We start from the raw sequence: 12,500 nt of genomic DNA, 5'->3' as shown, positions 1-12,500 counted from the left end.
GAGTTAAACTAGTCAAGAGTTAAACTAGTCAAGAGTTAAACTAGTCAAGAGTTAAACTAGTCAAGAGTTAAACTAGTCAAGAGATTAACTAGTCAGAGTTAAACTAGTCAAGAGTTAAACTAGTCAAGAGTTAAACTAGTCAGAGTTAAACTAGTCAAGAGTTAAACTAGTCAAGAGTTAAACTAGTCAAGAGTTAAACTAGTCAGAGTTAAACTAGTCAGGGTTAAACTAGTCAAGAGTTAAACTAGTCAAGAGATAAACTAGTCAGAGTTAAACTAGTCAAGAGTTAAACTAGTCAGAGTTAAGCTAGTCAGAGTTAAACTAGTCAAGAGTTAAACTAGTCAAGAGTTAAACTAGTCAAGAGTTAAACTAGTCAAGAGTTAAACTAGTCAGAGTTAAACTAGTCAGGGTTAAACTAGTCAAGAGTTAAACTAGTCAAGGGTTAAACTAGTCAGAGTTAAACTAGTCAAGAGTTAAACTAGTCAAGAGTTAAACTAGTCAGAGTTAAACTAGTCAAGAGTTAAACTAGTCAAGAGTTAAACTAGTCAAGAGTTAAACTAGTCAGAGTTAAACTAGTCAGGGTTAAACTAGTCAAGAGTTAAACTAGTCAATAGTTAAACTAGTCAAGAGTTAAACTAGTCAGGGTTAAACTAGTCAGAGTTAAACTAGTCAAGAGTTAAACTAGTCAGAGTTAAACTAGTCAGGAGTTAAACTAATCAGTTAAAACAGTCAGGGTTAAACTAGTCAGAGTTGGATTAGATTAGATTAGATTCAACTTTATCGTCATTGACAGAGTAGATGTACTAACACAACAGAACATAGTTTGGCATCTAAGCAGATAGTACAAATAATTGTGCAAAAGACATGATTATGTAAACAGTGCATAGTATAACAGTATACAGTATTACAGTGAGTTGTAAATGAGATGAATATCAATATCATATATAAAGATATGACAAGGGCGACGGACAGACGTTAATAAAGATGTCAGATTGCAGTTAAGAGTTAAACTAGTCTGTAAGAATTATAGGGACCTACAGTCATACTGTAAGAGTTAGGGACCTAACCTCTACAGAGGAGCATACCTATGTTCCCCGGGTCCTATATATATGGAAATGGATGAGATAACCAGCCTTGAATGGACTCGATCCGGTTCTCCTTGACTAGGCAGGGTTAGGGTTACCTAGCCTCTACAGCTAGCAGGACTAGCAGGGTTACCTAGCCTCTACAGCTAGCAGGGCTAGCCAGGGTTAGAGTTACTTAGCCGAGCCGCTGAGGCCGTCCTCCCCCCCTGGGGACTGTCAGAGTCGGCTACTCCCTCGGCTATATATACAATAACTATATGCGTGTGTGTGTGTGTGTGTGTGTGTGTGTGTGTACAGAACAGGCAGACAGTGTTACCTTAGCTATGGTTGGCAGACCAGCCATCCAGGCCTGCTGAATGGAGGAGGAAGAGGAGGAGGAGGAGGAGGAGGAGGAGGAGGAGGAAGAGGAGGAAGAGGAGGAGGAGGAGGAGGAGGTCAGCCCTTTGTGGAGGTAACGCTGGTGAACAGGGCATTGGCTGAGGACGTAGAGACCACAGGCCACCGCATAGCCACCCCAGTTAGATACGCCTACACACACACACACACACACACACACACACAACACACACAGAGAGAGAGAGTCAGACCATGACGAGAGATGCTGTGTAGAATATGATGATTGTGTCTTTGCTTTGAGAGTGTGTGTGTGTGTGTGTATGTGTGTTGTGTGCTTGCGTGTGTGTGTGTATATTTCTGTGCGTGTGTGCTTGCACGTCTGTGTATACTTGTGTGTGTGTGTGTGTGTGGTGTATGTTTGCAGCAGCGAGCGAGGGCTCGTTAAGCGGACGAGGAGCAGCTGTGCCAGCAGCAGAGAGACCTCCCTCAGCGTGGCAGCATCTGCCAGCACGTCCTCCGTTATAGAACCCATTTCCAGGGGCTCTTAGGTGGCGTAGCGGGTTAAGCGTCGACCATGGAACCGCAGGGTTCCCGGTTCAGTTCCGGCCGCGGACATATCCTGCATGTCATCCCTTCTCTCTCTCTCTCACCCATCCTTCCTGTCATAATCTCTACTGTCTCTATCACAATAAAAAAATAGATATGAGTGGGACTGGCCCACAGAGAGACAGAGAGAGACAGAGAGAGAGAGAGAGAGAGAGACAGAGAGAGAGACAGAGAGAGAGACAGAGAGGCCCTCAGCCTCACAGTTTCACTTCTCTGCTGGTTGACAACAGGAAGTATCTCCTGCGTCATTATGTGGTTAGGGGAGTACGGTGTGTGTGTGTGTGTGTGCGTGCGTGCGTGTCTGAGTCACAGTCTGGGGTGAGTGTCTGTCAGTGAAGTGAGAATGTGTGTGTAAGAAAAATTGTGTGTTTGTGTGTGCGTGTGTGTGTGCGTGTGTGTACCAGCGGTGATGGCGTAGTCGGCAGCGACGTCGCAGGCGATGAGACTCCCGTTGGGCATGTGACCTCTGACCTTCTCCTTCACCTTCCCCATGCCCAGCTCATTACCCCCGTCCCCTATACCTACACACACACACACACACACACACACACACACACGAAAGAGACAGTTAGAATGCCTACGTACATGTGTATGTGTGTGTGTATGTGTGTGTGTGTGTGTGTATGTGTGTGTGTGTGGTGTGTGTGTCTGTGTGTCCGTGTCTGTCTGTGTGTGTGTGTGTGTGTGTCTGTGTGTGTGCGTGTGTGTGTGTGTGTGTGTGTGACTGTGTGTGTGTCTGTGTCTGTGTGTGTGTGTGTGCGTGGTGTGTGTGACTGTGTGTCTGTGTGTGTGTGTGTCTGTGTCTGTGTGTGTCTTTGTCTGTGTCTGTGTCTGTGTGTGTGTGTGTGTGTGTGTGTGTGTAGGGTTGGGTACCGAAAATCGGTACCGGTAGGTACCGGTTACTTTACATTCGGTATGTACCCGTACCGAATCGCAAAGGAGATTTCGGTGCCTCATTTCGGTACTTTTCTATCTCGCGACGTCACATCGCCTGTTAAATTTCCACTCAGTGAAAGCAGCGAGTACGGAAGGATAACGAGAAGGTTGCTAATAGCAACTTCCGCTAGCGGGTTGGCGTAACGCGACGCTCGACTTATGGGTGCGTTCCGTAAACTCGTTCTGGAATTCTGATCACCACTCGTGGAATGCCTTCTGTCCAATCAAATGACTTGCTCCCCTTATGACGTCGGGCCCAGTGTGGGCTGCGACGCTCTCAGAGCGAGTTTACGAACGCAAGCCTTTGATTGGACAGTGCACTCCAGGATTCGACGCATCTGTTGATGACGTAGTGCGGATGTGTGGCTGCGTCTCTGCGAGGCGGACAACATGATCGGGGATCTCTTGATATTCGGGTACTGTCCTTATCCTACTACTGTGTCTGAAAAATCAATCGTTATGTCAACATGGACCAGAGAGGGGGAGGGGAGCAGTAGTAGCGGAGCGGCAACAGAGTTTGGATTTTGACGAGGTGGAGGGCTCCAGTTTATCAGAGTTATATTTCCTCTTGGTTCTGGGGGCTATGCAGGCCTCTTCACTAGATCCCTTTTCTAAGAATATTCTGATGTCCTTGAGGGGCTGCCGAACAAGTGTGTACTCGTATTCGACATCAGTACCAACGATAGGCACCCCCAGCTTAATGGAGTCCCCAAGGCTCAGGAGTTTTATTTTCATTTATTTTAATTTGAGTGTATATTTAACTAATATATATTGTGCCTCAGCAATAAAAAAGTGAAAAGCTGTTTAATGTTGTCGACCGTGTTATTATTATATATATATATATGTCATTTAAAAAAATCAAAAGTACCGAATTAAGTACCGTTTTGGTACCGGTACCGTTTTTAAAGTATCGGTTAGGTACCGGTACCGGATAAAACCCAAACGGTACCCAACCCTATGTGTGTGTGTGTGTGTGTGCGTGTGTGTGTGTGTGCGTGTGTGTGTGTGTGTACCTGTGGAGGTGACTCCAGGTATTTTAGCAGCAGCAGTGAACAGGTCGTCCAGCGGGTCCAGCAGATGTTTGACGTTCACTCCTCTCATGTTGTAATAGTTCCCATCCTCAGCCCTGCCGCTGCGCTCTATCGCCACCAGGTGGTCAAACCTGGACATGACACACAAACACACACAGACACACAATCACACACAGACACACAATCACAGACGCACAAACACACACAGACACACAATCACAGACGCACAAACACACACAGACACACAAACACATACAGACAGACACACAATCACAGACACACAAACACACAGACAGACAAACACACACAGACACACACAGACACACAATCAGAGACGCACAAACACACACAGACACACACAATCACAGACACACACACACACAAAAACACACAGACACACAATCACAGACGCACAAACACACACACACACACAATCACAGACACACAAACACACAGACAGACAAACACACACAATCAGAGACGCACAAACACACACAGACACACACAATCACAGACACACACACACACACACAAAAACACAGACACACAATCACAGACGCACAAACACACACACACACACAAACACACACAGACACACAATCACAGACGCACAAACACACACAGACACACACAGACACACAATCAGAGATGCACAAACACACACAGACACACACACACAGACACACAAACACACACAGACACACAAACACACACAGACGCACAAACACACACAGACACACAATCACAGACACACAAACACACACACACACACACAATCACAGACGCACAAACACACAGGTGTGTATATTTATTTGTGTGTGTGTGTGTGTGTTAGTGCTGTCCCAAACGACTATTTTTCTAACGATTAATCTAGCGATTATTTTATCGATTAGTCGGTTAGTCTAACGACTAATTTATCGATAAGTCGATCATTTTTGTACTGTAAAAAAAAAAAAAAAAAACGTATTTGTCTCCACCTCACTGCTATGTTTAGCCAACTTGAATGCCAACATGGCCATTTAGAAGTCTGTCCATCACCACAACACATAGCTAGCTAGTAGCTACATAGCTAGCTAACGTTACTCTCGCTGCTATGTTATGATTAGCTAAATTGATGCTAACGTAGCATGCGAGCTACGAGCTAGATAACGTACAGTAGGTGCTCGCACCACAATGACAATAGGCTACCGTAGCTAGCCAGCTACATAGCTAACGTTACTAACACCAGAAGACATACGAACTGTGGTGAGCTACATTGCTTGTGTAACATTAGCTAGTAGCTATCCATTTTTCACTCATACACTTAATTGTCTCGCCTGGTAAAATAAAAATGTAAAAAAAAAAAATAAAAAAAAAAAAATGTTTGTTTACGACTAACCGACGCATATTACGCTAACCGACGTATTGACGTAGTCGATGACGTCGACGACGTCGAATAATCGTAACAGCCCTAGTGTGTGTGTGTGTGTGCACACTGAACACTTTATTAGGAACACCTGTACACCTTCTTCTCATTCATGCAATCATCTAATCAGCCAATCATGTGACACGGCAACAGCAATTTTGACCGTGACACTTTATTAGGAACATCTGGGGGGTATTCCACGAAAGTTGATTAGTATATTGGCGATAAAAATAAATGCCGCGATCAGGCAACTCGGGATTGGAATTCAAGCCTCAGGTGATTCCTCGAACGAGGATCAGGCTTGTGTCATGAGTGTTCACAGAACACCGGCTTAGAAATCCTCGATATGGGTGCGTGCACGCAGACATAAAGAGCCCCGAAGAGTCGAACTGTCGAAATGAAGATTGATCTGGTTTGGCAAGAAAAATGCGTAGGTCATACTAGCCCCAGTTATTGTTATATGTTCATATTTTAATAAATGAATATTTACTACTGTGGTGATATCAGCAGCAGGCTACAAACCATCATATCATCACGATGGCCTAGTGGTATTGACCGCTGCCATGGTATTTATTCGTAATTTTAAGACGGTGGTTCAAATCCCTCTTCAGACACACTTTTTACTGCATTTCGTTGTCTGAATCTAATCTAAAATCTCATCTAAAAAAGTATATAGGCTATAAAATGGTGGTGCAGGCTAATTTACAAGAACTGACACGATTACAATGGTGTTTGAAGCCTTTCTGAGTAAATGATGTTCTTCTAACTGGACCCTGGATTTGGCATAGATCATTTTTTCTTATGATTACTGATGGATAGATGATTCACTTAGACAGATATATATATATTGTAAATCGATTTGCATGAAGGCTTCGGTTAAATGTAAAAAAAAAAAAGGAAAAAAAAGTTCAATTAAATCAAGTCTCGAACCCGCAGCCTTAGGAACTCTAGCTGGCTGCCTTAACCCCTGCGCCAACCACACCGCTGTGATGATGGCAATGCATGTTGATAGACATACCTATTTTATTTTATTTTTTAAACTTTTTTATTTATTTATCTATCGATCTATCTATCTATCTATCACACTTTCAAAATATCAAGTTATCTATCACACAATCAAACTATCTATCTATCGATCGATCACACTTTTAAAATATCAAATTATCTATCTATCACACAGTCAAACTATCTATCTATCTCGTAAAAAGTGGGAACTAATATTTCCTAAAAGACACTTGAGAAACTGTCGTTCAGGATGTAGTTTCCGCCTGTGAGAGATTTTTTGACGCACGCATTACCTAAACCAGCCTGTAAGTCTGGTCGGGACCAGAATTACTCAGAAGGATTGATTGCATAGCTGTGTGTCTATGTGTCTATGTGTCTGTGTGTGTGTGTGTGTGTGTGTGTGTGTGTGTGTGTGTGTGTCACCTGGGCTTGGTGGGGTCTCCGTCCTGACACAGGAAGTGCAGGGCTGGGTGTGGGCGGGTGCTGTCATAGGTGACTAATGGGACGCCTGTCTTTATCACACCTGGAGGTTAGAGGTCATAGGTCAGCACCCCCCCATCACACACACACACACTCACACACACACACACACACACACACACACACACACACACAGGTAAGGGTAAGGGTTCCTACAAGTTTCAACAAGTGAAATTTAAGACCTTTTTAGACCTTTTTTAGACCTCTTCGGATAGAGTTTTAGACCTATTCGCAACACAATATGACAGCTTTTTGTCATCCTCCAGGTGATGAAATTAGGGATTTCACTGCCATACAGACAAAAAAGGAAGAGCATTGGCATTTTCTTGGTTCCAGCTTGATTCATTTCCGCGTAAATAGACGTGGTCGGACTGATTTCCTTGCAGGATCTCATTTTTAAGACCTAGCACCTCATTTTTAGACCAAATAACTGAAATGTAAGACCCAACCACACCTTTCTTCACACACCCTCACACAGACACCACCTCTCACCAAGGACACACACACACAAACACACACACACACACACAGACACCATCTCTCACCAAGGACACACACACACACACACACACACACACAGACCCAACCACACCTTTCTTCACACACACACACTCTCTCGCACGCACGCACGCACACTCACACTCACACTCACACTCACACACACTCACACTCACCACACCCCCCCCCCCCCCCCCCACAAACACACACACACACCTTTCTCCACCGCCTCCTCCATGATGGACTGGTTGAGCTGCAGGGCGCGGTGGTCTGTCACCATGGTGACCTGCTTGCCGAGCGCCTGCAGCATGGCTGCCATGGCGACGGCGCCGGGGGGGCCGTCGGTCTCGTCGGGGGGGTCCAGGGTGTGGTGGGTGGGGAAGCCGGTCACCAGGAGGACAGAGGAGGCGTGGGACAGGGAGAGGCAGGACAGGAGGAGCTCACCCTGCACCAGGAGAGCCCTGACCCCCCGCTCACCTGGAGGGGGGGGGGAGGAGTGTGAGGGATCTGGAGAGAGAGAGAGGGGTATGGGGAGGGGGGGTCTAGAGAGAGAGAGAGGGAGGGGTGTGGGGGGGGGGTCTAGAGAGAGAGAGGGTGTGTGTGTGTGTGTGTGGTAAATGGTCAATGGACTGCACTTATATAGCGCCTTTATCCAAAGCGCTTTACAACGGCCTCTCATTCACACACCAATGGCGGCAAGCTACCATGCAAGGCGCCGGCCCGCTCACTGGGAGCAATTTGGGGTTCAGTGTCTTGCCCAAGGACACTTCGACATGTGGCCAGCCGGGGCTCGAACCGCCGGTCTGCCAAGCTTGTGATCATTAGACGGCGACTCTACCTCCTGCGCCACAACCGCCCCTGTGTGTGTGTGTGTGTGTGTGTGTGTGTGTGTGTGTGTGTGTGTGTGTGTGTGTGTGTGTGTGTGTGTGTGTGTGTGTGTGTGTGTGTGTGTGTGTACCTGGGTCGTCTCCTATCATGTCCTCCATGGTGTGTATGCGTTGGACTGCTGCCTGTGATGCCACACTGTAGAGCAGAGGCTGCTGGGAGATCAGGAAGGTCAGAGGGCATTGGTCAGGCTGGAGGACGGAGGCGGGGTCGGAGGCGGGGTCGGAGGCGGGGTCGGAGGCGGGGTCAGTCTCTGGTTGGTCGGTCAGGAACATGCACCCTGGGGAGTGTGTGAATGCCAGGGGGGGCTCTGGGGGGGTACAGCAGACATCACATCACACACACACTCCTGCACTGAAAAGTGTTAGGCGGCCTGTCTCTTCAGGTTACACCTTAACTGCTCCTCCTGAGACATCTACTGCCCCCCAGCACTGCGTCTCCTGAGACATCTACTACCCCCCAGCACTGTGTCTCCTGAGACATCTACTACCCCCCAGCACTGTGTCTCCTGAGACATCTACTACCCCCCAGCACTGCGTCTCCTGAGACATCTACTACCCCCCAACACTGTGTCTCCTGAGACATCTACTACCCCCCCAGCACTGTGTCTCCTGAGACATCTACTACCCCCCAGCACTGTGTCTCCTGAGACATCTACTACCCCCCCAGCACTGTGTCTCCTGAGACATCTACTACCCCCCAGCACTGTGTCTCCTGAGACATCTACTACCCCCCAGCACTGCGTCTCCTGAGACATCTACTACCCCCCAGCACTGTGTCTCCTGAGACATCTACTACCCCCCAGCACTGCGTCTCCTGAGACTTCTACTGTCCCCCAGCACTGTGTCTCCTGAAGACACCCGCTTTTCCCCTCTACTGTGTCCCCTAAAAACTTCTATTTGCCCCCCTTGTACTGTTTCTCTGTTTCTCCAGTGTCTAAATAAAATTAAAATAATGAAAAACCATTTTTTTAAAAAGGGTTAGGTTTAGAAGAAGGTGATAGAACACTCACGTCTAACCACTCACACTCCCACTCACACAGACACACACACACACACACACACACACACACACACACACACACACACACACACACACACACATACACACTTACGTCTCTAACTACTCACACAGACTCTCACACATGCACACACACACACACACACACACACTCACGTCTAACCACTCACACTCACACTCACACACAATCAAATAGTGCAGACATCACACATACACACTTCTAGGAGTGGCAGAGTGACTCACTGGAGCATCGGAGGGCCTCCAGGCCGGTCACTCCGCAGGCCCAGAAGCAGGGCACGTCCCCAGGGTGCAGCACCACCGCCTCCCCCCAGTCTGGCCTGGACAGGTCCTGGATCCCCAGGAGAGCTGGGCACAGGAGGGCAGGGTTGGGGGGGAGGGGGGGGGGGGCGTGTGTGTGTGTCTGAGTGTGTGTGTGTGTCTGAGTGTGTGTGTGTGTGAGTGTGTGTCTGTGTGTATGTGTGTGTGTCTGAGTGTGTGTGTGTGTGTGTGTGTGTGTGTGTGTGTGAGTGTGAGTGTGAGTGTGAGTGTGAGTTTGAGTGTGAGTGTGAGTGTTTAGACGTGAGTGTGAGTGTGGTTAGACGTGTGTGTGTGTCTGTGTGTGTGTGTGAGTGTGTGTGTGTGTGTGTGTGTGTGTGTGAGTGGTTAGAGACGTGTGTGTGTGTGTGTGTGTGTGTGTGTGTGTGTGTGTGAGTGGTTAGAGACGTGTGTGTGTGTGTGTGTGTGAGTGTGTGTGTGTGTGTGAGTGTGTGTGTGTGTGTGTGTGTACCTGGGTCTCCTATGTGCAGCGGGGCTCCATGGGCCTGCAGGCTGGGCTGGGTGGTCTGGACCGCCAGGTCCAACTGGCAGTGGGGGACGGGCCTCATCGACACCACCAGGGGGCAGCAGAACGGCCCCACCGCCACACACTGCACGGACGTCTGACCACAGAAGAACCACAACCACACCCGGAACCACAGGGACATTAATAATAATAACTTTATTTGTATAGCGCTTTTCCTGCAAACGTTGCAGCTCAAAGTGCTTTAATCATTATATAATCTTAATATAATTATTTTGTCACTTAAATGCAATATTAAAATGATGGGTTTTTATAATCTTAATTTAATTATTTTGTCATTTAAAGGCAATATTAAAAAGATGGGTTTTTAGTCTTGACTTGAACATATTTGCTGAGGTTGCATCCCTAATGTAAACATCCCTAATAACCCCTCTTCTGACCCAGGGTATATACAGGAATCTGGAGGTTAATTTCAATACCTTTCTAAGACTTTTTAAAGACCTTGTCAATATTTTTCCAGACCTCACCGCCACTTCGAGCTGTAACCGTTTACATCAGTGACACCTTTAACTTAACAGTTTTAGTTTGCAATAGACTAGACCACTATCATACAACAGAATTTCCGGTTCATCTTTGTTTTTTAATAAAACTAATGGGTGGACAGAGTCTAATTCAGAAAAATACCTACAAAATTCAAGACCTCATAAAATCGTGATAAGACTTTTTAATACTTATTAAGGGTCTTGATTTTCCCAAAATTGATTTATCAACTTTTAATACTTTTCAAGACACCGCGGATACCCTGTGACCACAACACGACCACAGAGACATCAATAAACTACAGCCCCAGACGCCTGTCATTCTGTCCTGTTGATATTGTTGTACACCTGTTGTCTGTTACTTGTTCTTATTTTCACTTGTTTGCCTATTTTAACCTGCCATGACTTTCGCTCTTTTATTATGTTTTATTATGTTTCTTCTTTATTATGTTTCTCTATATGTTAAAGCACTTTGTGACCCTTGGTCTGGGAAAGGTGCTGTACAAATAAATGTTACTTACTTACTTACAAGATCAGAAACACACACAGACACACAGTTAACCACAGAAGGACCAGAGAGACACATATAGACCTTCTAGAACGTTCTGTGACAGTTATCGGTGGGAGATGTGGGGGGTCTAGAGAGAGAGGGAGGGGGATCGAGAGAGAGAGAGAGAGAGAGAGAGAGAGAGAGGGGGGCGTCTAGAGAGAGAGGGGTATGGCGGGGTCTAGAGAGAGAGGGGGGGGCGTCTAGAGAGAGAGAGGGGGGGCGTCTAGAAAGAGAGAGGGGTATGGGGGCGTCTAGAGAGAGAGGGGGGGTCGAGAGAGAGAGAGGGGCATCTAAAGAGAGAGGGGGGGGTGTGGGGGAGGGTTTAGAGAGAGAGAGAGAGAGGGGCGTCTAGAGAGAGAGGGGTATGGGGGGGTCTAGAGAGAGAGAGAGGGGGGGGGGTCTAGAGGTCAGAGGTCAGCCTCACCCTGTACATGCTGACGTTGCGGTGCTGCTCCACGTTGCGGACCGGCACCCCCGCCCTCTGCAGACTCCTCTCAAAGCTGAAGCTGCAGCCCAGGTAGAACACCTGCATGTCAGGTAGAACACCTGCATGTCAGGTAGAACACCTGCATGTCCAACACCCGGTTAGGTAGCAGATGATGTCTACAGAGGGTGATGTAACCCCTCCCTCCCCTCCCTCCCCCCACCCCTCCCCTACTGTTGTCTCGTGTCCCCTCCCCCCCCACCCCCCCCACCCTTCTTGTAATCATTGGTTGTATGTGTTCTATTGTAAAGTGCTTTGAGTTGCATATATAAATAAAGCTGTACTTACCTGCATGTCCCCCAGCTGCGCCGCGTATGGCTGCAGGGAGGGGGCGCTGCACACCTCCACCCCCCCCTCAAACACACGGTACTGGGGACAGTCCACTCTGGTGGTGGGGGGGGGGGTGAGTAGAGAGAGAGGGTGTGGGTCTGTGGGTGTGTGTCGGGGGGGGGGGGGGTCTGTGTGTGTGTGGGTCTGTGGGTGTGGGTGGGGGGTCTGTGTCTGTGTGTGTGTGTGTGGGTCTGTCTGTGTGTTGGTGTGTGTGTGTGTGTGTGTGTATGTGTGTGTGTGTGTGTGTGTGTGTGTGTGTGTGTGTGTGTACCTGATGTCAGCGTCGGAGGCGAGGGGAGGACAGCCGGTCTCTCCTGATTGGCTGCGGTAGAGGAGGGGCAGGGGGGCGGGGTTAGCACGGCAGAAGGCCTCAAAGTCGTCTGACAGGCTACTGGGCAGGATGACCACGTTAGCCTGTAGATAACCTACCAATCAGAGGAGGGGAGACGGTGTTAGCGACCGACAGGAAGGAAGTTGACTGGAGCTACACAGGAAGTCTGGCTCCCCCGGT

General features: G+C 47.8%; 1 protein-coding gene across 1 annotated transcript in view; it reads right to left on the bottom strand.

Moving 5' to 3' along the window:
- dglucy (D-glutamate cyclase) overlaps positions 1-12,500 on the bottom strand; it is a gene marked incomplete at both ends in the record, with an annotated part of 15,892 nt that overhangs the window by 1,555 nt on the left and 1,837 nt on the right. The window contains 12 exons of the mRNA XM_080540396.1: positions 1,402-1,437; positions 1,498-1,613; positions 2,429-2,548; positions 3,977-4,125; positions 6,828-6,927; positions 7,599-7,859; positions 8,341-8,577; positions 9,531-9,653; positions 10,075-10,225; positions 11,600-11,721; positions 11,944-12,044; positions 12,261-12,414. Coding sequence (XP_080396522.1) covers positions 1,402-1,437; positions 1,498-1,613; positions 2,429-2,548; positions 3,977-4,125; positions 6,828-6,927; positions 7,599-7,859; positions 8,341-8,577; positions 9,531-9,653; positions 10,075-10,225; positions 11,600-11,721; positions 11,944-12,044; positions 12,261-12,414 — 1,670 coding nt within the window. The remainder of the gene's footprint in view (positions 1-1,401; positions 1,438-1,497; positions 1,614-2,428; positions 2,549-3,976; positions 4,126-6,827; positions 6,928-7,598; positions 7,860-8,340; positions 8,578-9,530; positions 9,654-10,074; positions 10,226-11,599; positions 11,722-11,943; positions 12,045-12,260; positions 12,415-12,500) is intronic.

This window comes from Nansenia antarctica (assembly GCF_963989245.1).
Source record: "Nansenia antarctica genome assembly, chromosome: 1".
NCBI lineage: Eukaryota > Metazoa > Chordata > Actinopteri > Argentiniformes > Microstomatidae > Nansenia > Nansenia antarctica.
The sequence above is the reverse complement of the archived record's forward strand: the minus strand, read 5'-3'. Positions and strand labels throughout refer to the sequence as shown.